We start from the raw sequence: 26,862 nt of genomic DNA, 5'->3' as shown, positions 1-26,862 counted from the left end.
TCTGAAATACTCAGTTTCTCTTTTGGTCCAAGGGGACTATAGTTCTCGGATGATTTCTGTTCTCCCCCTCCATTGAAGCTCAAAAGCAAGACCAGAACTGGGTGGAAGTTTTTGCCAGCAGTGTATTCTCAATCCTCCGAAAGTTTCCTGGAAAACATCCCAGGAAGAAAGGATTTCTTTTTTTTCTGTGAAAGTTGTGAGACTATCTTAATTTTTTTATCTCCGCTTTTCTTCTGTCAGGCTCCAGATACTATTTTGAGGAAGGGTGGCTGGTGTCCCCAACCCTCCTTGCTGCCTCTAACCATGGTCCCTTAGCACACACCATCAGAGAGCCTGCCCAGGCTTTTTTACTGGGCTAAAAACTCAGGGTAAGGCAGTCAGAAGATCATTTAAACAAAATATGATGTGGTTGTTCTCCAGAGTAATCAGACGATCGTAATCAGCTTTTCCCTTTCTTCATTCTGCCACATCTTAGATTTTTCTGACAATATAAAGCCAAAAGAGCGGCAAACAGGCTCAGTTTACTAGAGCATATTGTGTAATTCTGTTGTCATATGTCATTTTTACTGGGAGCCTGTGTTCAGGGTACTAAACTGGCATCCTTTAAGGCTTGGCTAATAAAAAGTGGGAAATTATGAGAACAAGTAACGGTATTTTTACTGGGTTTGGTTCTGATGTGTCTGCCCTCATGTATAGACCGAAGCAGTTGTTGTTTCCCTCTTAGCATGTCTGAGATAGCTCATCAGCTTTGACTTTCTTCCCCTGTGCATAGCCTTGGAAAGCAGAACTCTTCCTCATGCTTGCCCTGATTTGATGATTTTTCACTAGTCCCCTTAGCCTGAAGCTGGTGACAGCATACTTTGTGCTTCCTGCTATATAGATTTTCGGTAATTCTTTTGAGTAGCACACAGAGGAGGCTTTTTATGTGGCTTGAATTCTCTAGTCAGAAAAATGTCCAGGATGGATTTGATGGATCTGACATACCTGGAATGGCTTTTAAAGGGACAATCAAGAGAACACGTCTGACATAGTCAGTTGTTAGTAGAAAACCCAAATGGGGAAAAGCAGGTAATACACAGATTTCCTCACTGAGGCCATGCTGCTGACAAACCTGTAGCTGGTGAGAGGCTGACTGCTGGTTTTAGTTGCTTTGTTTCTTGCCATAATGTGACACTGCAAAATGGTTAGGGAAAAAAAATTGACGTAAATGTACTCAGACAGCTATTGAAACCAAGAGTGTGAAAACACTGGATTTTTATAGTAACCAACTTGTTTAAATTAAAAAAAAAAAAAAAGGTGAAATTATGTAGAAATATGGTGGGTGAAACAAACCTGTGTAAACTGAGTATGGTGAGTTTTTATTGTATCATTGTGTGCTTGACATGACTGTTCAGTTGGTATTGTACAACATAATTTGTGCAGTAGTGAGATAATTCTGTCACGAATTAATTGAGATTATATTATTGTATGTAAATATGATTTTAGTCTTCTAGCAGTACTGTTAACATAGCAGACATAGTAACAGATGTACTATCCAGGGAGCACCAGTAGCTGCATGTATTCATTGCTGTGGGAGTCCTTTGAATTTGTCCTGTCAGATTATCTTTCCTAAAATGGAGTCCCTCAATTAATTTTAAAATATCAGCAAAATAAAGAGCTGTCTCAGGATGAGAGAAAATTGTCGTGTATTTTTGTCCTATGCTTAGCAAGATGTGCATTGTCCAGAAACACTGATTTCCCTCTTTCAGAATTACATGGTGCTATGCACAAGCCTGGGAGGCTGAAAAAGATAAAAAAATAAATCCTGAAATTAGATCTTGAATTGGTAGTGTAGCAGTTCAAAAGAAAAAGCATTATTTCTTTATTTTTAGGTCAAAAGGTCCTATAAACTGGAGGCCATTAATTTCTGTGTCTGAAGTATTTAGCCTTCCCTTCCTGAAGCAGAGAGCATCTCTTCATTCCCATAGCATAGAGTACTGTTTGTTAAGTTTACAATTTAATTATTAAAACAGTACTTGTGCTGATACTTGAAAAATACATAGCAGAACTTTCACAGTGCCTCTTTACTGTCAGCCAGAAGCGCGATCTAACATGGATGGGCTGCTGGTTAATTGTTTCCCATGCTCAGACCCCACAGATCCTGTTCAGCTCCACAGCCTTCCTGCAGCCTCCAGAGAAGGCAGGCTGCTTCCTGCTTAAAACCTGTCTTGTTAAAACAGTACTGGGGCTTTGTGAAAGAGTATACTGCTCATACAGGACTAACCAGCCGATTTAAATTCTTCTACAGAGCTCCTGAATTTTTCACTAGGAATGGTTTAATCCAAATTGAGAACAAATTTAGCTCTTTGTTTGCAAATTGTTCATCAGTACATTATGACTTCTATGAAGCTGTTCATTACCTGCAATTGCCCAGCACATACTTTTTATGAGTGTATGAGATTTATTTTTTTTTTTGCAGCAAGCATAGAGTCAGAAATTCACTACTCAAGGTTAATGGATGACTGTTTTTTGTAGCAAATTTTCAGCTGTAGAGATAGCTTTCCACAGGAATATGAAAGAATAAATCTTTCTTTTCCCAGATGTAAATAAAACACAGAGCACAAATACCCAACTAGAAATACAAAGCACGATTATAGTAGTTATTAATTGCTCCAGCTCTTTTCCCAACCCCGCTGCTGAAGCACAAACTTCACAGACTTAGACCAACAGACCTGTCCTGGGACTCTGTGTTTTAAAAATAAGACGATATCCATGACAAGCAGATTCATATGACCTCTAATTGTCTCCATGCTTGCTTTTTTCCTTGTTTTTGGCTTACACTTTTGCAGATGTTAACACAGACTATGTTTGTTAACATAGTTCCAGTTAGGTTGCACAAAAATTACCGAATTGCTCTGAATCCCCAATGTTGTATTTCACTAGTAAATCAGTGTGAAGTTGCAAGTTTTATGCTCTAAGTCGTATATTCCCTGCTTTCCAGAGGACTGCTTGGATCCAATGTGCTCTGGCCATGGTGTGTGTGTCCAAGGGGAATGTCACTGCTCCACAGGCTGGGGCGGTGTGAACTGTGAGACTTCGCTTCCCGTGTGCCAGGAGCAGTGCTCGGGGCACGGGACTTTCCTCCTGGATGCAGGAATCTGCAGCTGTGAGCCACAGTGGACAGGGTCAGACTGCTCTACAGGTATGCTGGAGATTTTGCTATATCAATACTGCCTGTGCTTTCTGCTGGCTTTCAGTTGCCAAGGACAAGAAATGCATTTTCCCTGTGACAAGAATGTTGTGTGCCTGATGGTGTGACAGCAAGAACAGTAGTCCAGTAAGAGTGCAAGTGCCTCCTGGCACACACTAGAGGCAAGCATGACTCTCACCTGAGTTGTTGAGCACTGATCAGACTCATGCAATCGGGGAATCCCCGATTCTGAGAGAGATTGGGAGTATATAAAAAAAAATTCTAAATGCAATGGCTGATGAGTAAGAAAGCTATGTCAAAAAAATCTTTAAACAAAAATGACCATCCATTCTCTCATGCTAGGATAAAAATTCTTTCTTAGAGGACCATCAAGGTTTGATTCCCACTAAACTTGATTAAGAGTTGAAGTGGATTTCCTGTGTGCTTTGTACATTTGCATTTTGTTTTCTTGAAATGAATGCACTCTGCACATTTTACTCTGTAATGGAGCGTGTCATTACCAATGTACATACTACTATTTTTTTCCCCTTTAGAGCTCACAAAGCCGAAATCTCAGATGATAAGTAGCACATCCCAGTACAGAATAGATGCAAGTGACAGATTTGCTGAATGCAGTGGAATACAACCAGTGGTCCAAGTCACCAATTTTTCTCAGAAATCATCATTCAAAAGAGCACTTGGAACAGTATAAATTTCCGCTCAGATCTTTTAAAATGTATGGTTATGATCTTTAAGTAGGGACTTAGAAAATGTCCCCCTACATGATGAATTTTTAAGCAACAAGATATTGACGTGCTAATAATTCTCAGTGTTTGTTACAAAGACCCTGCATTCATTCTACACTCCAAAATTAATGCATGTAATTTTAGTCTGACACTGTCGGATATGGCACCTGCTTTGATAAGGATTGAATTTTTATTGGCTTTCAGCAAAAGACCAGTTGCTTTCATTTTGATCCTGTATTTTATTATATGTTAAAAATATTCCATGAAGGTTAGTATAGTAGTACTTCCATTAATGTAGCAAATAATTAGGAAAGGTGTTAGCTATGTACTGAATTTTTGCTCACAAAATATGCAGACTAATTCTGTTCTAATACAATATTGTTGTAGCTCAAAAAACGATGTTAATCTTGGAAAGGTCTGTTGTGTCAGCTGTATGGGGCAATTAGATATTAAGTAAGAGACCAAAAAACTAATAAATAACCTCCAAAGCTGTTTTGATCATTTTTTAGAAGGCAACTTTTTTCCTTACCTCCATCAACTAGTAGGGAAAATAGCTCTCTTCATCTCTACTGTCTTCTGAGTTATCAAAGGATGGCCTTACAACCACCAGCATCTCTTTATAGCCAGATACTTCTGACTTCTCCTTTCAAATATATATTTCTTCATAGGTGTTAGACTAGAATCAGGATGGTCTTGTCAATACATTGAGTGTTAGACTGAAATATAGATGTTCATTTGTGCTTGAGATGTTCTTCCTAGGATCAGTGATTGCTGTGCATCTTGAAAATAAAGCTTGATTTTAGTGAGGAAGGAAAACATCAAATGAGTAAGTAAGAAAACATAAAAGGAGTAACAAAGTCAGAATAAACAAGCTGTCGTATGTGAATGGAAAAAGTCATGAGGTTCTGTACTATGAAGAGGATGAAAAGGGTAAACCACAGACTGCTCATCTGGAATCAAACAAAGAAAGCTTGCAGCTGATAGACGAGCAGTCTCTCAGCCTGCCTCAAACCCTTGCACTTTCCTGCCATCTCTGTACCACATCATTGTCAGTGCTGGGAAAATTTGCCTTTCTGTATCACCTTGAAGAACACAGACTCTTGTCCTGAGGATTTCTGTGTTCCCCAGGAAATTCCATGTACTTTCAAAATAAAGGATAGATTAGTTAAAGTTCTATGTTTTTTGTAAATAGAAATGAATGTATCTTGGCATACTTTAAAAGGGGGAAATAAAGTTTCCAGAACGTTTTTGAATATAGTATTCTAGATCCAGTGTGGCCCACCTAAAAAGGGATGAGCTATCTCTATGATACCTTCCCCTACCTGCCCATCCCTATCTCTTCAGACAATACAAACTTCCATTTCACAAGTGGAAGACTGGGGAAAGATAAAAATCAGTGTGGATATGGAGGAAGAGAGATGAAGGGTCACTGTGTGACCCATGCATATGCTGAAGTATTGCCAATATTTGGAGCTCCAGCCTGAGCTCTGGAATCATTAATGGATTTTTGAGGCTTGAAAAGACCATGTTGTTCATGCTGTCTGATTTTCTGTAGAACGTTATAAAAAAAAGAATTCATCCTTCAGTTTTTGTTTGACACTCATAGTTTCCATTTAGTGTTTTCAAATTCAAGCTTCACACAAAGACCAAAAATGAAGGATAGTCTGTCATGTCCTAAGTAAATTGTTTCAATTATTCCTGCCCTCTCTGCTAAAAAGTGTACCTTCCACTCCCAGTATGAATAGGTGCAAAGTCTTGCAATTGTGTTTTTGTGAGGTGAAAGACTGTCAAATTATCTGTAGACCTTCCAAATGTCCACTCCATCTCTGCTCTGACCTGTGGACTGCCAAAACTTAATTTCAGTGCACCACTTCAGGATACTCCTCCTAAATCCAAAGTTCCTTCTGGCCATTTGCCATCCCCTGAGGGCCAGAAAATCCTCTTGCAGAACTCCAAAGCAGCTGTTAGGATATGTTTTCATTGAAGTGTTTGAATTGGTTCTCAATAAAAGCAGCTCAATATGGCTTGAAAGTCATTCAGATACTTAGTAATGCTAATCCTGCACTACTTGTAGGACACAACTTATGATGGCTTTTTATTCAGCTCTGTTAAGATCCATCCTTTCAATATCCTTAGCTGGATATCTGTTTCAGACATATTTGGCCTCTTTCTACCCTACAATATTGAACTTCCATGAAAAGTCATTTTCTTTTGTTAGCTCAGATTTCAATTTACCTCTCCCAGGGATGACATGGTTTTCATTCAGGCTTTGCCTTGCTGCTTATGCACCTCTTTGTAAAGGCCATTCCTCTCAGCTAACATTCAAACATACAGATAATATGCTTCTGATTCTTCTGCCTTCTTTAGGCAACATCAACTGAATTTCACTTGGAAAATATTGGCAGATTGTTAGCTACACCAATCAAAATAACATTGACAGGTGTCTTTTCTACAGCCATATGTGACATCAGGAGAAGAAATTAAAAAAGCACCTTCTGTCAGTACCTAAAATTTGGTTTGTTGTATGGACAAGATCAAAGTGTTTTAATTGTTCTATGTGATTATAGACTGACATGTATTTACCATGACAGAGATGGATTAGCCTGTTTTGTCAGTTTTCCAATTGGCTTGAATGCTGAAGGTCAAAAACAAGCTATGACTTTCACTTCTTCAAAATTATACCAATGTCAGAAATTTTTAGAGAAGCAGCATGGAGTTATTCCAGTAGCTTTCAAGTGGTGCACCTGGGATACCACTGTTATAATTCCAGTTGCAATGGCCTAGGCAGACATTGCTTGCTGCCTTATCTGTGGTGTAGTCTGTTGAAATATACGTCTTCTTCCTACAGTAACTTTATTTCTTTAAGTTTTTTACTAACTGTCTCTTGAATAGTTATCTGTTCTGCTTTCTGCAGTCTTCTTTGGACCGTATGAGGAATGAGGAGAGTTCTGTCCACTTTTGCCTAAAAATAAGAGAGACAGAGCCATTAGGGTTAAGCTAAGCTAATCTCAGGCAGATGTCCACAGCCATCTCTGAGAAGAGCTGTCTTTCCACCACTTGGATTCCCAAAGTTTTTCCAAGACAAAAAGAAACAGCACCAGCACTGCTTACAATTCCACATTGTCCAAGATGTTGGCCGCTAGTCACACCAACCATACAGCAAATAGGTCGTCTTTAAATATTGAAATGGCTTTTGCTTACACTAAAAAAAAAAAAAATATAAATATGAGTATTCTGTGTTCAAACTAGTTCCTTACTATCTCGTTTGTCTCTTTGCCCATTTAATTCTAGTTTTTCCTAGTTTGTTCATCCTTGTGTGAGTCACACAAAAATGCTCAAAGACATTTATCCCTTACCAGTTTATCCATCTGACAGTGGGTGTGCCCAAGAGAAATGCAGAAGGTATTGGGCTCCACTTCTCATTTAGTCTCCCCCCGCCTCTAAAAGATGTGGATAGAGAACAGGAATTTCAGGCTTTGCTCTAAGTGAGACTGATTGTATAACATGTTTTGTGAAAACCACCTGTACTGCAAAAGGTCGTCCTTGGAGTGTTTCAGAGTCTCAGCATCTTTACACCAGCTGAATCCAGTTATGGTAGTATGTGAAAATCCACTATTAGTCAGACCTTGAACACAGAGCTCAGCTGACCTGTGCAGTATGGGCGTGATTTACGGCATATGTGACACAGCCAGTAGGATGGAAGACTGACAGTACACTATTTTAATGTCACCAGGACTTCAGAATAGTCAACTTTCTACTTTCTGTCTGTGCATCTTTGTTGCTTTATTTATAGGCTGTCATCCAAAATCCCTTGATGTTAATGAGTCATCTCCCTTTGAGGCGTATAGGCAGTGCTTTTCAGAAAGAAAAAATCAAACTCGTGAGTACTGACTGTTCATGTCAGGTAGAAGGGAAGCTCTGGATAATTGAAGGTGCAGCATCAACAAACTGAACAAAAAAACTCATCTTCTGTTCTCAGATTGACAACTTTAACATGGAGGCTTGAGATTAAATATCAAGAGAAAATGGATGACAGAGTTGTTCAGGGGGGCAGAGCCTTAACTAGCATAAATTAGTGTAACTGCAGTGATACCACCAGTGCAATCCCAGTGTGTTTCAGGTGAGAATCCAGCCCTGAGTCACTAATTAATTGCAGCACTGAAATATTATAGACTGAGAAATCTGTGGCAGAGCTGATGCCTCTGACATCTTGTCCTGCATTCTTTTCTCTAGACTCTATTCAGCCAAAGTAGGCCAGTTTCTGTCCCCTTACTCCAGGACATTTGTCATAATTCCACTGAATCCATTTATATCACTGAAGCAACCTAATTATGATTGGGAAAAGAATACTGGCAGTTCTTAGTCACAAAAACATTCATCCTAAAATGATTATATGGAGATGGTATATATTTAGCATATCTATTTTTGGTTAAGCTCTCCTGGCAAGATTGGTGGTAATTTTACAAAGGGTAAAAGTGGATCAGCAGCCTCTTCCTTCGGTGTCTTGTAAAGCCTAAAACCTCTTTAAAACTGAAGTGCTTTGAAAAATGCAAAATGTTGTAATTGTTGTAAATTGATATGTGCAGAGTGGAGTAATTTAAAAATCATTAGAAGTCTGCATTTTTTAAAGTAAAGTGCTTCAAAAAGAAATGGAGGCATAATACAGTGTATTAATATAGTTCAAGACATCTCAAATAGGTTTCAAAATTAAACATCAAAAACTGCAACTTGAAAAAATAATTAGGTGAAACCATTTCATCATAATCAGGAACTCTTCAGATATAGGAAACTGTAGAAACTGTAGAAAGTGTATGGGTGTCAGTCATTCTCATTCACCAAGGACAAGGATATTCACTACAAAGAACTTGCAGCAGTGAAAATAGCCTTGAAATTCCCTCAGTATGTGATGTAACGTTGTGCCTTTTCTATAGACTGCTCTGTTCCACATTGGTACTTCTACTCTGCTCCCTATTTTAGACAAATCTCAAGAACTTTTTAATTACACTAGAAACACCCTTCACTGTTTTGTTCTTAAGAAATGATGTACTTACTTAATTCCATCTAACTGTCCTCTTTCTTTAATTTGTGAGGAGCTTTTCCTATTACTGCTCTGCTAATTAAAAGGATGATTGAAGTTTCCCTGCTGTACATTGTCTGACATTGTAGAAAGACTCTTCTTACTACCATATATTTCATTGAAAAGAAAAAAACGCTGTGTGACTAGTTTGATTTGTATCTCCGGTAGAGTTGCAAGAGTTTGCAAAAAGATATCTGGTGAGCAAGATTTCTATTAAAAACGTAGTAGTTAAGGGTTGGAACACTTAGTATGTGTGGCTGCAGAATTTAAAACATGAGAAATTTAAGGCAGTGAAGAAGCACTCCAATGAAAATGAGTTATCCTGCATGTTTAAATCAGTCCAGAGGGAACCAGAAATACCTGATGTAGTAATATATTGATTTAAGAAATAGGATAAGTCAAGGGTATGAGCTATACAATGAAGAAACATGGGATGTTTTTCAACTGATTGCTGCTTATTTTGCAGATATGCCAAAAATAATGGCTCTTTCCTTCCCTTTTTCTTCCTGAAAATTAAGATTCTTAATCTATTGCTGTCTGCACCTCATTCAGCAATTATTGGAAATATTCCTCATTTAAATGTAAATGCAATTTAGTTAAGTTAGCTTTTGTAAATCCTGGTCTAATCCACAACAAGGTACTACCTATTCCACAGGGTGGAATCCACAGACCCAATTTTGGATGCTTCTATCCTAGCAGCTCTTGACTTATCCAGGAGCAAAATACCAAAATTTCTCTGATGACAGCAGTATGGTCTTATTTATCCTACCTTCTGGGTAGCTCACAGAGCCTTTCCTCTCTGCCTTCAGGGCATCATGTCACTACAGGGAGTAAAGAACTGTCCCCCTCACTGTGCTTTGTGCTCAGGCAGTACCAGTAGATCTGTTGTGAGAGTAATGCTCCTCAGGATCCTTACCAACACCTGTGTAAGGTCATGCAGATTGTGAAACCAGAGAGTTTAACAAAGTTGTTGTAATCACCTAGTAGCAAAACCTGGCAAATAAGTGGGATTTTAGTAGCAACTCAGGTGCCAAAGTGGCTCAAGCACCTTTAAATTAGGTAAGCTAAGCAAGGGGTTTTAAAGGTCTAAATTTGTACTTGAGATGCCTGCATCCCTCTTTGTATCTCAACCTTATCACCTACACAGTAGTCAATCTTCTAGACAGTGATTAAGAACTATAATAAAACAACTGACAGGATATAGTATGGAAACAACTTCTGTGAACAGTCTGTGTGCAAGAAAATGTCAAGATGGTAATTTTGAATATGGAAAGTTTTTACTCCACAGGAACCCTTTATAAAAGAGGACTCTGAAGTAGAGGAGTTGTGGGAATGTTCTGAATGCTGCATTGGAGGGAGAAAACCAAAACCACAAAAACTTCAACTACTAGTTTTCTAAGCCAAATCTAGAGATGAAACTCCAACAGATTATCCATACCACCAGCTTTTAAAGAAGGGTTCTTGTGTTAGAGTGAGCTTGTTTCCTGCAGCTGGAAAAGCACAAATGGGAATTGCTAGAGCAAGAGTACAGAAGAGCACTAGAACAACTAGAGGTTTTGTCCTTCAGTAAATTTCAGAATATCTATTGTGCAAAATATACAGCATCAGTCCCTAAAAAGCAGATATTTATAATATTTTTTTGTTGTCATGGTAAGAGCTGTACAAAAATAGCTATCATTTCAACATATTTATGCAGCAGAGTCTGTGAATTTTAACTTCCTCTGAAAATAGGAAATTGTTATTGATAAAAGTCAAACCCATGGGAACTTTCCCTATGTACTGAATTTTTAAGCTTTTTGGTTGTGTGGATTGTTGCAATCCACACATATGTAGACATAAGGATTTCCTGGTCTCTGCCCTCTTTAAGGATGTTGAATGTTTTGGCTCAAGTAGCATGTTTTAAATTAAATTTATAGTCATTTCAGTGGCTATAGAGTAAAAACTCCTTGTGTATTGTAGCTGCAATGTACATTTGAGCATGTTGGTCTTCAGTCCAGGAAGCCTTGGCTATTTTATGAACACATTATTAAAATAGTATCTATCAGCTTGTGGTCCAAAATCACTTTCTGATGGAGTGCAGAAAGCTGATTGTTCACATGGCATATGATTGTGGAGCTCCTGCTCCAGTCCCCCATGTGCTTCTTACAAAAATGCCTTGAGGGAGGGTGGCCAGCCTGGCAGTGCCTTTGCCAGGTCTGCAGAGTCGGTACCACAGAGGCTCCACAGAAAAAAATGTAAGTCATGAGCTGCACCTTTGCTTCAGCAGCAGCAAGGCAGAGCAGCAGCTGCCAGATGCATGCTGCTATTTCTGTTTGTGCTGCTGACACAGAGGAAGTTATGGTTTATTTGCTGGGAGCTGCTTTGTCTCCCTCTGCACTCATCTGCACAGGCTCACCAATGGACACAGGGACGTTTGCTCCTTGTCTGTTCACAGGCAGCACTGTGGAACTTGTGCTAATTGAGACTGCACTCCCTGTTTTTGTGCAAGAGCTTGTTATGCCTCACAGCTGAGTTTGTCCAAGGAACTGTTTATTTGTGCTAAAAAGGGAGGAAGGAAGGCCAGCTTCTTCATCTGCTTGTGAACCTGAGATTTTACTTAGAAGCTGATAATGACTTTTGATTTCTCGCAGTACTCTTTCCTGTAATACAAATTGGTTGTTGGGAACACAGAGTCCATAAGGTGTATTTTAGTTGATCCGCTATTTCATAGAATCATAGAATGGCTTGGGTTTGAAGGGACCTTAAAGATTGTCTAGTTCCAATTCATTCCCTGCTGTGGACACAGGCATGTTCCACTAGACCAAGTTGCTCTGAGCCCCATCCAACCTGGCCTTGGACATTTCCAGGGAGGGGGCAGCCACAGCTTCTCTGGGCAACCTGTGCCAGGGCCTCATCACCCTCAGAGGGAAGAATGTCTTCATAATATCTGGTCTAAACCTACTCTCTTTCAGTTTGAGGCCATTCCCCCTTGTCCTATCAATACATGCCCTTGTCCAAAGTCCCTCTCCATCTTTCTTCCCTTCAGGTACTAGAAGGCCAGAATTTGGTCACCCTGAAGCCTTCTCTTCTTCAGGATGAGCAGGTTTCCATCTCTCCATGTAGTCTGGCTCTTCAGGGGAAAAAAAATTATAAAAATAGAAGTACATTCTTCTAAAAGCATCCAGCCCTAGTGTATAGATGTAGCTTCTGCAGTCACTATCCCCTTTCCCTCCGAGTGATGGTTCTATGTCAGATTTGGGCATCTCTGTCATTTGTGTGCTGCTATTGTTTTTACACAGGTGAATCTGAATAGATGTTTGTGTCATATGTTGAGAAGTGCCAATGCCCACCTTTTCAGCATTTTGTGCTCTTTGGAAATAGGATAAGTAAAATATATCTTCATTATTGAAGTCAGCAGGCACATATAACATTCAGAGTACAGACCTGGGTGAGGTAAGCACTTACCAGCACAGTTTTGTGAGTGGACCCATATCCAAAGGTCATCCTGTAATCCAATGAGTTAAAGATGGTGCCTACTTGTTGCAAACAGTGCTTAAATAAATCTTTACCTCTTTACTGAAAATTACTAATCAAATTTAGTAATTAAATAATTGTGGAAAACTTTATGCTCTGAGCAGAGCCCGAGTCAGTGTTAACAATAGTTAGTTCTTTATGTCACAAAAGATTTAGTGCTTATATAAAGACACATCCTGATCCCCTCAGGCAATCTGGTGAACTTTTGCTGAAAATAGGTGTCTCAAAATCTTTGTTTCCTTTTGATGCTGTATTAGTTCAGGCTGTACCTGTGACAGGGCTTTATTAAGTGTACCTACTGAGCCATCTCTTAGCCTCTTTCCTTCTTCCCTACAAAGTCCTTTGGTTGTTCTCCATGTTTCTCATTGTTATCACAGGCCTCATGCCTTCCCCAATTCCTTGTGGTCTGTCACTTACTCAACAGGCTTCCCATTTTTCCTGCACAACTCTCTTTTCAGTCCAAGCAACTGTGGATTGCATTTTCCCCTCTGTGAGTGAGCACAAAGGCATTGCTTTCATCTCACTCATTACTGCTCGCATCAGATTGTTCTGGACTGCTTTCATACCAGTCTCCTGATCAAATAAAATATCAAACAAGGCAGATGTTGCACAGCATTTCCTTTTGTGGTTCTCAGGGTGTTGCGTAGGATTTCAGAGCTTGTTAGTCAGAGTATAAATCTCCAGTGACGACTGAAATCTCACTGTTTTGCAACAACTACAACTTGAAATCAAACAGTGGAGACAAATTATAAAACAGGACCAAATTTGACAAGGAAACTCCATATTTACTTGGGCAATGGTATTTAAAAAATGTCCTGGTCAGAATACTGTGTGGTTCTCCTCACCCTTGGGTCAGTCTAATCTTCCTTGCTATTAGGTTACACTTCTGCTCATTTATTTTAAACATTGCCCTACTGGCTTTGTCCAACCTGCCAACCTGTATCATCTCTAAGAAAGAGACAGTTTCTGCAGCTGAAGTCTCTTGTGTGGCAAGCCCAGCATAATTGTATTCTGCTTTACACCAGTGCTATGGCTGAGTAAACAGGGATATTCCCAGTGGCAAATGAGGAATCCTTTTCAGTGGTATCAATTTTCAGAGCTTTGGATGCCTGAAATGAAATATGTGTTAGTATGTTTACCATTACCAGTCCAGCTTCTTCAGGCTGTATTGATTAAATTTTTGTACAGTAAAAATACCATTTTGAACCACAGTGAAATCAATATAGGGTGAGTTTTTCTATATATACAAATTGGATTTGGATCAGGGAGAAAATCTTCATCAGATGAAAAATAAAGCTGGGTGAAAAAAGTGTGATAAAAGATCTAAGAAGGGGAAAAAGTTTCTCTGTCATTTCCTCAGCCTCTGTTGTATTTGCCCTTTGAACCTTTCTGTCTGTCCACTGATTACTTTTGTACACAAATAAATTTTCAAGCAAATTGAGGCTTCCAGTTTGGAAAAGATACTTTTAAATAGATGTAGCATTACTAGACGCTACCTTACAGGGCTTTTTTAAAATGCAATTGCATTCATATATTTTGTGATACACAATAGTGCTAATGGCAGCCTTCCTACTAGAAGGCAGAAGAGTTATTTATGGAGTATCTAATGCATCAGAAATATGTTCAATGAGGTGATGGAAGGATTATTTCCAGAAAGCAATTAAAACCACGACTGTATGGATGTTGAAATGTTCTGAGTAACAAACAGTGAGGATATGGCATTTTAGTTCCAGTGGTTTTATTTTATATGTTGTAGCCTGCAGTAAGAAGATAAGGAAGGTAGTTAGATATCTGTGAAGCAACAAATCAGAAAGGTTTTCTACATAGAGCTTACAGTAGGAAGGTTTAAAATTAAATAATGTTTGGCGAATGGGGAAGTTTTGGGGAAGTTTTGCCTTAGATCATTGTGCGGTAATTGTGTCTGAATTGTCCCAAATAATAGCCAGGGCTGTGTGAAGTTTATATTTCCCCACTTATATTCTGAAGATACTGACTATTCAATAGTACTTTTCTGCAATTCTTGTCTCCCTAAGGAAGACCCAACCTCCTGAAATGCCTCGTTGCCTCCCAATAGAACAGCTCCTGGGATAATGCAGGGCAAAACATGAAGAGTGCCAGGAGCAGTCCTTTGCTCAGTCAGAGTGATTTCAGCTATACTGGTTTTCAAATGGCAGTGAGACCACCCAGGAGCTTATTTCTTATTTGCTGGAATCACTAATTCATTTTATAGCAAAACTGATGAAGAGAAAATAGAAATGGGTTACCAGTCATGTAATCATGAGGGAAAGAGGGTACTTAAGACGAATTTGAGTAATAGAAGACATCAAGAAGAGACAAGAAAAGAATGATATTTAAGGGAGCTAAGGAATGTCCATGTGTGGACATTGTGTAATGCATGGAAAGCTGTAAATAGCTGGAATATGTTATGAGCCTCTCTAACATCGTTCAGAGCCAGAAATGAGGGCAAATACAGTTTAGAATAGGAGTTGTTTTCTCTTTACGTATTTTTCAAAAATAATTCCTCTTTGGCTTAACATAGCTTTATATGGTACAGTCTTGCTTCGTGACAGTGTCAGAAAAGATAAGTATCAATAGCTGAATAAATTTAAGCATTCTAGTCTGATAACAGACTGTAACAGAAAAGTATTTGAGACACAAATGTTTCAGTTCGGGTGAGGTGAATCTCACTCTTTGTGTCTTCTGTTGGGATGGGCCACCATGTCCTACTTTGGGCAAGAGCATAATCTTTGGAAATGACTGTGGAAATTATTTTGGAGGTATATATGAGAATAAATTCAATGTAATAGTTTTGCAGAAAGAGTTGCTTCAAATTTATTCACCCAACTATAACACATTGTTGGGGCATTGCGAGGTGTCCTGTAATGTATTTGTGTCAGATGTTAGTGTGCAGTGCATGAAGAGAAGGATAAGGAGTATTGCAGCAAGAGAAATTTAGATTGAGAGAATATTTGTCTGTGAAGAGAGTCTGGTAGTGGTATGGATTGCCTCATCCTGTCAGAGGTTCTGTGTTGCTGGGAGCTTGTAAGGGATGCCAGGTATGATTTAATTTCAAACAAGAATAGGTGATCCTGTGAAGTCCTTTGCAGCTCTATTCTCTATAAATTTATGTTAAAATAGGTCAGTCATTTGGTGATGATCTATGATATTGATTTATTTTTGATTGTACTAAATTTCACATAAAGTTCTATGGCATGCTCCTGCTGTGTGTTCCTTGGTGGCGTGAAGAATAGGGAAGAGGTGGGGAATGCACCACTGCTGCCTCTGGAACCTGATTTCTGTTTGCAAAAGGGAATGTTTTCACAAAACCTGGCAGCTGACAGAGAAAGACTTCAACATTAATGTTTTGAAGACACTTCCACGTCCCTTTAGTTTCCATCTCAGGCTTGAAGAGCAGGTGCCACTGAATACTGGCATAACCCATGTAATACTGCTGTGTTGCCTCTAGAAAAACTGCCCTAAGCTTGAAGAAACCTTAAAGATCACCCAGTTCCAAACCTCCACTTCCCCCCACCATGGGCAGGGACACCTTCCATGAGACCAGGATGCTCCAAGCCCCATCCAACCTGACCTTGGACACTTCTAGGGATAGTTTATTGGCATAGCTGTGTTTAGCTAAGAATGTAAAAAATTGCACACCCAACTAACATACTGTGACACTGTTGGAGAAGCCAAAATTAGATGCAGTTATAGCATCCAGATTGCCAAAGAAGTTTATGTAAGTTGGGAAAATAATATAAGCTGTACCATAAAAAAAAATCTCTTCTAGAACAGATATGTAAAACTTGATATCTGCATTAAGCCTCTACAGTGCACTCTTAGGTAACCTTCTCTAAGGGGAACAAATTTCCATTAGGTTTTACAGAAAAAAAATAGCTCAAGTGCTTTTGAAACTCTAAAACCTTAAATTTTTCAAATTTTTTTGTGGTGTAAAAAATTATATTAATAAAGTCAGTTGCTGAAAATGAAAGCTAGAACAGAGTTGTCTCCAGGACACAGCAGGAAGGTAATTTGAAAAAGCTCAGGAACATTGTTGAAATTATCATGCAAGCTTATTAAATGCTATGTATATTTAAATTGAAAAAACTTTCTTTATTAGGTCTAGATAGGTGACTTTTTTGCTGCCTCTAGCAGTTAAGCTTATTGGGTGAAAGTCAGGGTAGATTAATTTCTAATCTTTATGGAAAACCACTTATTAAAAAATGGATAGCAAAATTATTAATATGATACTCAAAGTTTAGACTGTAGAACAAGACTCACCACTGAAGAAAAGTATAATGAGTGTTTCATAGTATTTGGCCACTTTTGTTTACATATAGTTTTGTATTCTTAGCATGATTTTCTAAGAGTTATTTCTGAAATATGTTGAATTAACATTAAAATCTTTCCTTATCATTACAAATTATAAAATATTTAGCTTTAATTTCCCTTTTCATATCGCATAAGTAGGAACTTATTATAAAACACATTTGAAAGAACTCATTGTTGACTTAGGTAATTAAAATGAAGAGTGTGGAGTGAATTTTTAATGCTTTTTAGATTAGCTCAGGAATGATCAATTATTTGTCTCCTTCTCAGATTATGTACAAATAATGCTTCACAGCTCACATTTGCCTTCTTCCAAGAAATTAGTGAGCACTCAGAATTAAGGACATGTCAGTAAAAATTCCACACTGATTTGAATATTTTTTAAGTCTCTTATTCATTAATTGGTGTAAGTCCAAGGACTCTGAATTTTAGATTTGATGAAAACTGTATTTGATGAAAGTCTGAGAGAAGCTGGGGTCGGCTGAGGCCAGCTCCCGGCACTCTGCCAGCACGGGGCTTGCAGTGACTCTGCATGGCTGAGCTTGTTTCAGAAAGAAAATTAACTTTCCAGCCCTACATTTAGAGAGCCTTGTTTTGATTTCAAAGTGTACAGGTACAAAAACTGATGCAGGGCCATGGATTACTGTGAGTTAGGGTGACTCACAGTTGGTTTGGTGGGAGCCATGAAAATTCACAGCCACTGAAGAGCTGGTCTCCTAGCCACAGACCAGCCTGCAACCCACCTCGCTCCACAAGGTCTGCCTAGAGCTCAGGCTGGCAAGCTGAGCAGGTGTATATCCCACTAAACCATGACAAAGAGGAGTGGGAGAGAAGAGATAGATTTTTGTAAGCCTTTTTGTAGCACCAACACAGTTGAGGAACTTTAGGAACTGGGAGTGTGGCACTGTACATTGTGAGAATGATTGACAGTTAATGGAACAGAATAACTAAAGGTTTGTGATATAATATCCCTAAGCTGACTAATCCAAAGTGTACCTGTCACCTGCCTCCCTTGTTACCTTACATAAGTCACCTTCCCCTTGCTCTTGTCCTTTGCAGTCAGATGATGGCACAGCTTGTGGCTCCTCAGCACAACAGTCCCGGTCTAGGCTGTGATCTGCATCTCTTCCCTTGCCTTGCCTGTGTTGCTTCTTTGATCCCTCCTTGGGCTGATTTAGCTCAGCAAGCTGTCAGGTATTAACCCAGAAAAATAAACTGAATAATTATGTGACAGTTTCATGATCTGAACCAGCCCACCAGTTTCAGATGCTAAGCTCCAGACAGGGATCACAGAGCCAGGAGATAGATGGAGAGAAGTGGAATAGTTGTTTCAATCAGAGGAGACATCTTTGGCTGTCTCAGCTGCTGCACTGACCCACAGCTCAAAGCCCTTTCCCTTCTGTGCTGGCCCTGCTGCATTTTGGAGTGCTGTAGCACCAATTGGTTTGGAAGGAGGAAGATGCTCCAGTGAGCTGAACAGTTACATCTTGTCTGACTTGCTGTCCAACTTCACCACTGTCTGAATTTTTACCACATCAGCTTTACTTAAGTCTATTTGCCTAGTTAAAGTTACTGTATAATTTCCCGTTGCAGTTGGTCCTTGACCACTCACCGAGTATCTCAGTTTGACTGGTCTGCTGTAGAAACCTCATCCCTCAACACAAACACAAATGCTAATGTGGCTCCCTGCTCTGCTATTTCTGGCCTTGTTTATCTACAGGAGGAGCTAAGAAATAGTTTTGCATTTAAAAACAGGACAACCTGAACTAATAATGCTTTTTTTGATCTTAGTTGTTTGAATTAGCTGTGGATTAAAGCTGCATGTTCTACCACAGCATTAATAGGATAACGTTAGGCTTGATTTCCCTTTCTTTGCATGAGAAGTCTGTGGAGAATCTTGGATTTGCGTGGTAGAAGAATACATTATCATAGTAAACAGCATTTCTGAAGCCTTGTTTGAAATCACCAAAAAGAATGTAAGTCTCAAGGTTGGCCTCAGTGATGATAGTCTGAGTTGGCTGAGCTACAGGACAAGGAGGGGAGCTGAGGAAAGTGTCAGATCCAGACTAAGAAACCAGGTTTCATTTCATCTGGTGCTCACAAAATTGGGTTTAAATTGCATTAAAGAACACTTAGATTCAATATTTTGGGGGGAAAATGCATTACTAGAAGGAAAGACAAAAGCTAGGTAAAGTCATTTCAGTATTCCTGTGCTGGAACAGATCTGACTCACAGTTACTGTGCCCGGACTTGCTGTCAGAAATGAGGTGTGAAAACTGAATACCTCAGTGCAGAACAACTAACCTAACATTTCCGGTCACACAAAGCCAGTTTGGGGTCCAGAACTTGTGTTGCTGTGTTATCTTTCCAAGACAGCGTGATTGGATAGATACAGCCACCATATTCCAATAGGCAGAAAAATAAAGTAAAATTTGTTTATCTGTGTATGATCTTATGTGGGAAAATAGAACAAAAAAAAAAAGGAGCTTTATGAGTGAAAACTGTATACAGGCTGACCTAGGATATTTTTTGTGAGATAGAAAATCCTGTATCTCCACTTCATTAAAAATTTGGAGCTTAAATAATGTTTAAACATTTTATTCCTTGTATGAAACATGGGGAAAACACTGGAAAACTTTAAAACATTTTAAGGTCTGTTTAACTTTGTGGTTTTAAAAGGGGAACATGTGCAAGATCTATCTATGTCCCTATGGTAGAGATGTGCCTACACTGCCTTCAGCTTCATGCTGTTATTTCTTCTGTTTGTTTGCAAGATGAGTTTGTCACGATTAGATTCTGTGGGGTAGACAGACGGGTGAGGCAGCCATCCATGCCATGTGTGGGAATGTGTTCAAGGTTTTCCACAGCTGGTTCTTAGGTCTGTTTACAGACAGGGAAGCGGTGGGAGCTGCTAGAGCTGCTGACAGGGTCGCAGGCTCTATGCGTTGCTTTGTTTCTCCACTTCAGCCATTGCTACTTCTGTATAATGATACCTGCAATCCTCACTGAACTTTTGGGATCAATTGAACTAAACCAGCCCCACAATTACAAAAATCCATACAGTAGGCACTCAATCCAGGAGGGTAAAAAAACCCATCAGGTCCACTTAGCTCGACATATTGTAAACTATAGAATATTTCTTAATATCCTCTTAACAATCTTTGCCACTTAAAGTAAAATATCAAAAGCAATAATTATAATGAACTAGAGGGAGATCAGGAGAGATCAAAGGCATCCCTCTAGCAGCCTAAATCCTTGAAGTAGCAGGTAATTTGTTAGATTTAATTCTCAGGAGTTTAGCCCATGCCCCAAGCTGTAAAGATATGTTAAAATAATATTGGTGGTCCTCTGCCAGTCTGGCCTGGGGATGATTATTTTGTGATCTGGTGGGATCAGTTTACTTCTTGATCACAGGAGCAAGTATTTGGACGACTTCAGTACCAATGGAATAACAGAGCAAATTCCTTCATCATCCTCTGAGCGATCTCCAAGGTGTCCAATGAACAAACAAGTAACAAAACCAAGAAGCCAAGACAAATTATGCATCAAAGAGAAAGAAATCCTTCCCAGTACCAGCAGACAGGCAGTCCAAGGCATGAAGCATTAGATTAGTACGTGATCAGCAGGCAGCAATCAGAGCTTTCTAAGGGATAAGGCCCCAGACTCAGCACAGTTTTTCATTTGAATATAACAGAGCAGTCTCTTTCCTTGTCTTACATATTCTTTTACAGGATAGAATCATATCATCAGATAATTATTTTTCTCTCATACTCCAGTATAACACAAGTCCCTGTCTGAATCATACTTCACAGTTGCTTTTATTGAGTTTTGTCTGAGGTTCTTTACCATGCCTTCTACTTCTACTTCTGATTTTTAGTTTGACCATGCTCTTGCAGTTTGTCACTCACTGATCCTTTTGATTGCACCCTGTGCCATCAGCCTGGCTATCAATGAAAATAAGGGCTAAACTCATAACTCTAGACAGAACCCAGCACACCTGCGATGTCATTGTACTGTTCCATTTCTATGCTGCTTTTTTCTTTGTGTTAAAATGATTGGAATTGATTAGATTTCAATTTAAACTTTAAAAACTTTTCTTGGTATATAAGTGACAGCATTTGTCACTACAAATTCTTTTAAGAATGTTTATATACAATAGTTCCAAGATCTAAACGATCATTGTTTAAGATCTGTCAAGGGAAAAATCCTGCCACAACTAAATATGTAGCACTGACATTTGAAATGAGAGCAGACACGAATATTTGGCTTACACTTGAAGTGCTATCAGCTGCTTTCCAAGAGGAAGAGGGAGGAGACATTTCTGTAGCAGGTTAATTGCAGGATAACAAGCAAATTCTGTCTCTTTATGCTAATTATTCTAAATAAATTCAAACTACAAGGAACCTTTCTATAATGAAGCCATCCTTTTCACTGAACGACTTTAGTCTAAGTGGAAGTAGAATTGCAATTGGCATATGGTGATGTATTGAAACAATTCAGGACTTCCATACCACTTCACAATCAGGGCTGTTCTACAGTACCCAGTTAGAGAAGTTCTTTTGAGGGCAATGGTGGAGGTACTCCTGTCTTGAAACAGCTTTCCAGGTTTCTTGGCAGTTGACTCACAGAAGTCAGGGAGGAAAAGTTTGAGTCCTTGAAAGGCATTTTAGAACTAGGGAGATCCAAATCATGTAATGTTGTATACTGCCATCAGAGAGGGGTGTTTGCCTTGCCTCTTGCTCTCTGTTACATTCCTGGTGGCTCTCTGTACTGTAAGTGAAGGCCACTTTATCATCGCTACAAACATCTGAACATCTCAAAAACTGATTTGCTTGTATGTATTTTATGTGCCACTTTATCCTTTAATTCGGTTCCCTTGCAGTATTTGAATTTATAAGAAAAATACTTTTTCAGAATTGAGTCTCAGCAGAAATCAGTCAAAAGATATGGACTTCTTCGTGTCATTGTTTGTCTGTTTTAGACCTATTACTCTACTGTTTGCAAAGACATCATTTGCAGTCCCTACTCCAAACAAATAAATAGTCTGGGAAGTAACTGCTAAAGAAGGAGGCAGCCAGATTGCATAAGGTCTGTACTGGGTGATGAAATCCCATATTTGATCCAATAGATGAGTGATACTAGTACAGAAGGGATTTAGTCTTGATGCGAAGTCTATTTGTGCTGTGACACTGATGTTTCACGTGGTGTGTTTTTGTTCTCCTCTGCAGAGCTGTGTACCCTGGACTGTGGCAGTCACGGTGTCTGTTCCAGGGGGATATGCCAGTGTGAAGAGGGCTGGGTAGGACCAACCTGTGAAGAACGGACCTGCCACTCTCACTGTGCCGAGCACGGGCAGTGCAAGGACGGGAAGTGCGAGTGCAGCCCTGGATGGGAAGGGGACCACTGCACCATTGGTAAGGGGGTTTGGTACCCCAAGAAATAAAATACATAAAATCTCACTCAGGTCTACGCAGATCTGCCATAGCCATCATTCTTTTTGAAATTGTTTTGGAAAAACAGAGGTCCAGAATCCAGCCAGGTGTAAAAAGGTGCCTGTGCACCCTGCATGTCCCACAGAATAGCAGCTTGGCACAACCTTCTGTATAGAGGAAATAATAGAGATTAATTAAGTTTTCTAAAAAAAACCACACAAAGGAAAGATAAATGTCCTAACATGTTCATGTATGCACTTTGAAGTCAGAAGGGAAAAGTGTTTAAGAAATAGGTTGTGTGAGGGGACAAAGCTATTATTTACCTTAAGTAATTCTTGCATTAAATCTCTTACCTTTCTGTCTGAGAATTTACATATTCTACTTATTACTAATGGTGTTTTTTCTAGAGCTGACTTCTAACAATATTCCTAATAAGGTAAAGCTTTCATACCTTTTTAGAAGTTATTAGTTTACTACACAAATGCAATGGTTATATTTTAAATGAAAAACAACAGGTTTTTGAAAGTCTAATAGTGTTTCTCCCTAAAATGTCCCAAAGCAAGATTATTCATAAATGTTTTAATTGTTTATAATAGCACAGTATCTATTTTCAGAGATAAGCAATGTAAGCTCTCGCATTTGTTTCTTGGAAAATCTAGAATGTTTATCTTGATTCCCTGGCTCTAGAATTTATTTAATCAGATTTGATAAGTCAAGAATTAGGTTTGAGAAGGAGGAACAGCCTAATTTTCTAAAGATTGTTTAGAGCAAGTCCACAGAAGGAACGATATACTTAAAAAGATAAATAGACTTACTCTTCACATTGTAGGCAGTGCCATGTGTAGCCCCAGCCCCTCTGCATGCTTGTCATCAAATGGAGAACAATCACAAAATCAATGTGTTTTGGTCACAGCAGCAGGAATAGATCTGCCTGCAGGAAGAGGGAGACATTTTACATCTGTCCCACGGGTGACAAGCCATAAGCAAATGGTGTCTGTATTTTCATTTGGGTACAGAAGTTCAATCCATCTCAGTTTTGTTCTTTTCTTTTTTAAGCTCACTACTTAGATGCTGTTCAAGGTAAGTTTTTCATATCAGCATTGCAAAAAAAATAATGAAAATATACAAAAGTATTGGGAATGGAGCATTTTGTGTTACCTCTTTTGAGCTTCTGTACTGCTAAGTTCCCAGAATAGATAACACATTTGTTTATGGAGATATATATATATATATACACACACGCAGAGACAGAGATTAACAGCAGAAAATGCAGTTTTTAACAAATAATGTACTCAACTCATTTGCAAAATCATAGCAATGTAAGCATGTTTTACGTGACCATCTGATGTGCTGTGTTAGGCAAATCCATTTTTTGTTCTTGCTTACCATCCCAAACTAATGCCAAAGCTGAGGACTTGCTCAAAAAGCTTGTGTTGATAGTCTGCCATTAGAACAAAAATTTCTTTTTTTTTTGGTCATCGATGCTTGAAGTAAGTTTCTTTTGATAGAGAAATACCCTTTTTTTAAAGCTGTCTGTGCCAGATGTGATCTATTTCTCTTCGAAACATTTGATACAAGAGTTAAATTTTATGTTGCTTTGTCTCTGGTGCTGTTCATTTGATTCCCATGCCTTGCCGCAGGTCCTGCTTATTCATGTCAGCACAAGTCCCATCCCTGAGTCTGACAGCAGTCCCTCAGCCTGAGCCACACTGTGCAGAGCCCCTTCCAAAAAAGCTGGTAGCTGAAATATAAAACTAATCATTATTTCAGAAAGACCTGGGTGCTTATCTTGCGTTTCTTATTTTATTTCTTCAGAATTAGATAATAATAAAAGCAGGTAGGCATTCATTTGATTACATTTATACACTTAGAGGATAACCACACACAGCAGCAAAATATAATCATGGCCAAGAAATTAATTAACTCAGCAGGACAGGGATTCAAAGTGAAAAAACATCCTCATTACCCAGAAGAGTAATGCCCTTTCACCCAGCTTCCCAAAAGAGGCAAATAATTGGCTTTTATAGTATATTTGGTGGTTGCCAACTTCATGCTGTTTTAGAGTAACATCTTCCAGAATTACAGCGTGAGAAAATGGTCCCATCCATCTCCAGCCCTTCTGAGAAAGAAGGTCAGACTCTCCAATCCCCCTGTTTGCACACGTGATTGATAAACTGTGATGAGGGTGAGAAAGAGAGAGATTATGTATCTCATGTAAAGTGGCCAGGATATGTGCTGCCTGTGGGGCTGTAAGTCACACCCTGACAGACCAGGCTAGGATTGGCCCCTCCAAAGTCCATTTGGAGCATCTTGGGGCAGTCAAACACAATTGCAGACTGAGGCTTCTTCTTTCTTCCTCAAAAAAAAATTCTCTCAGATGACACTTGCATGTTGATGTTCATGTGCAGAAGGGCTTTCAGATCCTGTATATCCATGCTGGCAAAAAGGAGCCCTCTCACAAGTGATGCCACTTGCTCTGTCAAGCTTATTGCCAAGCTTTATCCATTGTCCTTTGGCTCCATGTGTGACATGGAGAGGATCTGACAAATGTCTGAGCTGGCACTGCACTATGCAAGCAGATGGACACGAGTGTACACATCCAAAAGATTGTTTCCTCTCTCACTCTTATAGGCAAGAAATCTAGCTGTGAATGTCCAAATCACGATTGATTCAGAGCTTGCAAGTATATAATCCAGAGGATGCTACAGCCCCTGTGTCAGTTTTGATCTAGAATCAGCACCACTAAAGGCCACATGGTGCTGATTCTAAAAAGCCATTTTAGAATCAGCTATAATGGAAGAAAGTGAAATGGGACATTGGAAGGCAATGCTCCCTCAATTGCCTTTGGTGGAAAGAGTTGTGTTGTAGCATAAATCAAATTGGCTTTTTCTCAGTCAGATGAGTATTTATGAACAGAATAAAAAGGTCACCTCCACTCCCTGCAATGTGTAGGATTATGTCCACAAATGCCAGTTTGTCATTTAGACGATATTACCCATGTGTATCTTTGATATAAATCTTGATTATGTATATGATTTCCTTTGTGAACTACAGCTTGTTTTTCAATAAGCAGAGAAAGAGATGGACACGGCAGACTTTGTGACTTTATAACTTATAACTTTCCTCACTTTTTTTGCTGCACACAAAATATTACACACTAAAAAAATCCTCATTCCTCACTGAGAAATTACTTTTGGGCAAGCAAAGGGAAAGACCAGGTTGGGGATTTTTCCATCTTTGGCCAAAAAATTAAATGGCTTGCAAGGCAGCTGTGATCATTTGAAGGCAGCAAGTATAGTACTAGAAGTGGGAATGTTAATGAATAATTTCAGCTGTAAAATAGGAGAAGAAAATTCCTTCATGAAGGCTTCTTTTTTTACATTTTCTTTTTTAGATGGTTGCCCAGGTCTCTGTTATGGAAATGGGAGATGCACTCTTGATCAGAATGGATGGCACTGTGTTTGTCAAGTGGGCTGGAGTGGCTCAGGATGTAACATTGTCATGGAAATGGTGTGTGGAGATAACCTGGACAATGATGGAGGTATGATACATAATTCATGTGTCTCTGTTTATTTGTCACATCCTTGACTGCCATTTGAGTCTATGGTTTTGATATATGTTTTCTTTCTTATCACAAAATGTCAATGTTTGTCTATGTGCTCAAGACAGTTATTCCGTTGACTTCATCTGAAGCAGCACAGTGAGGGAACAGATCCTTGTGCTAGATGCTGCTCAAGGCAGAAGGTATCTGTATGCCATATCTACCATCCCAGTACTTGATTTTTTCTTATAAAAAACGAAACAAAAGTGTAACATCTTCCATCTTCTTTCCACTCTTCCTCATAACTCTGTCATCTCTTTCAGAAAAGGCAGCCAGTAGATACCCGAAACAAAAAAACCCTCTTTCTCATTCAGATAGTGAATTCAAGGCCATGTTAGAAAGGCTTTGAGAAACTGGGTCTAGTGGAAGATGTCCCTGCCTATGACGGGAGATTGGAACAAGATGATCTTTAAGGTCCAATCCAAACCATTCTATGATTCTATGATCTGTCCTAAGCACAGTTACATTTTTTTCCTTAGATTGTACATGAGATGCATTGAAATATATATTGCCTAATTGTGTCACAGTTAGACCATATCCATGTCCTGGGTGAGATCTCATGCTCAACTGTAGGGCCAAATCTTGGTCTAATGATTGTCTGTGTTTTTTCTAGGTCATTGATAAATTAAGCTTGTTGTAGGTCCAAGAACTGAGGTCACTGTGGGACCTCAATAGAAACAATCTGACTCAGTGATGATTCCACATTTACAGATATATTTTGAGACCTTCTGATTTTGTATCCTGTGGCCTCTAAGACCCTGCTGTCCTTTGGCAAAGGTTTCCTTGTTTCTGAACCCCATTCAAAATTGCCTTATTCCTCTCTTATGCTTCCTTTTCCACCTTACTTCCAAGAGGTCCAACAACCGTCTCTCTGCCCACTGTCTCTGCTCTCCTACACTGGTGTGTATCCCTTTCACACAAGGTCCCACAGCTGGCATCGCTGCCCCCCTGTGCTTTCCCATCTGTCAGTGCTCTCCCCTGCTGGCCAAGCTACTGAC

The 26,862-nt window shown here is 39.2% G+C and overlaps 1 protein-coding gene across 5 annotated transcripts in view; it reads left to right on the top strand.

Annotated features, from left to right (window-relative positions):
- The window catches only part of TENM1 (teneurin transmembrane protein 1), a 649,978-nt gene that overhangs the window by 529,058 nt on the left and 94,058 nt on the right, over nucleotides 1-26,862 (top strand). For 4 of the 5 annotated variants that reach the window (XM_027716459.2, XM_027716460.2, XM_027716458.2 and 1 more), the window contains 4 exons: nucleotides 2,981-3,181; nucleotides 22,060-22,245; nucleotides 23,320-23,343; nucleotides 25,658-25,804. In XM_027716459.2, the coding sequence (XP_027572260.2) occupies nucleotides 2,981-3,181; nucleotides 22,060-22,245; nucleotides 23,320-23,343; nucleotides 25,658-25,804 (558 nt within the window). The remainder of the gene's footprint in view (nucleotides 1-2,980; nucleotides 3,182-22,059; nucleotides 22,246-23,319; nucleotides 23,344-25,657; nucleotides 25,805-26,862) is intronic. The other variant, XM_027716461.2, reaches the window with a different exon arrangement.

Source organism: Pipra filicauda, unplaced genomic scaffold (assembly GCF_003945595.2).
Source record: "Pipra filicauda isolate LSUMZ 115617 unplaced genomic scaffold, ASM394559v2 scaffold58_size5111680_pilon, whole genome shotgun sequence".
Taxonomy (NCBI): domain Eukaryota; kingdom Metazoa; phylum Chordata; class Aves; order Passeriformes; family Pipridae; genus Pipra; species Pipra filicauda.
This window is presented reverse-complemented; position numbering and strand designations above follow the sequence as displayed.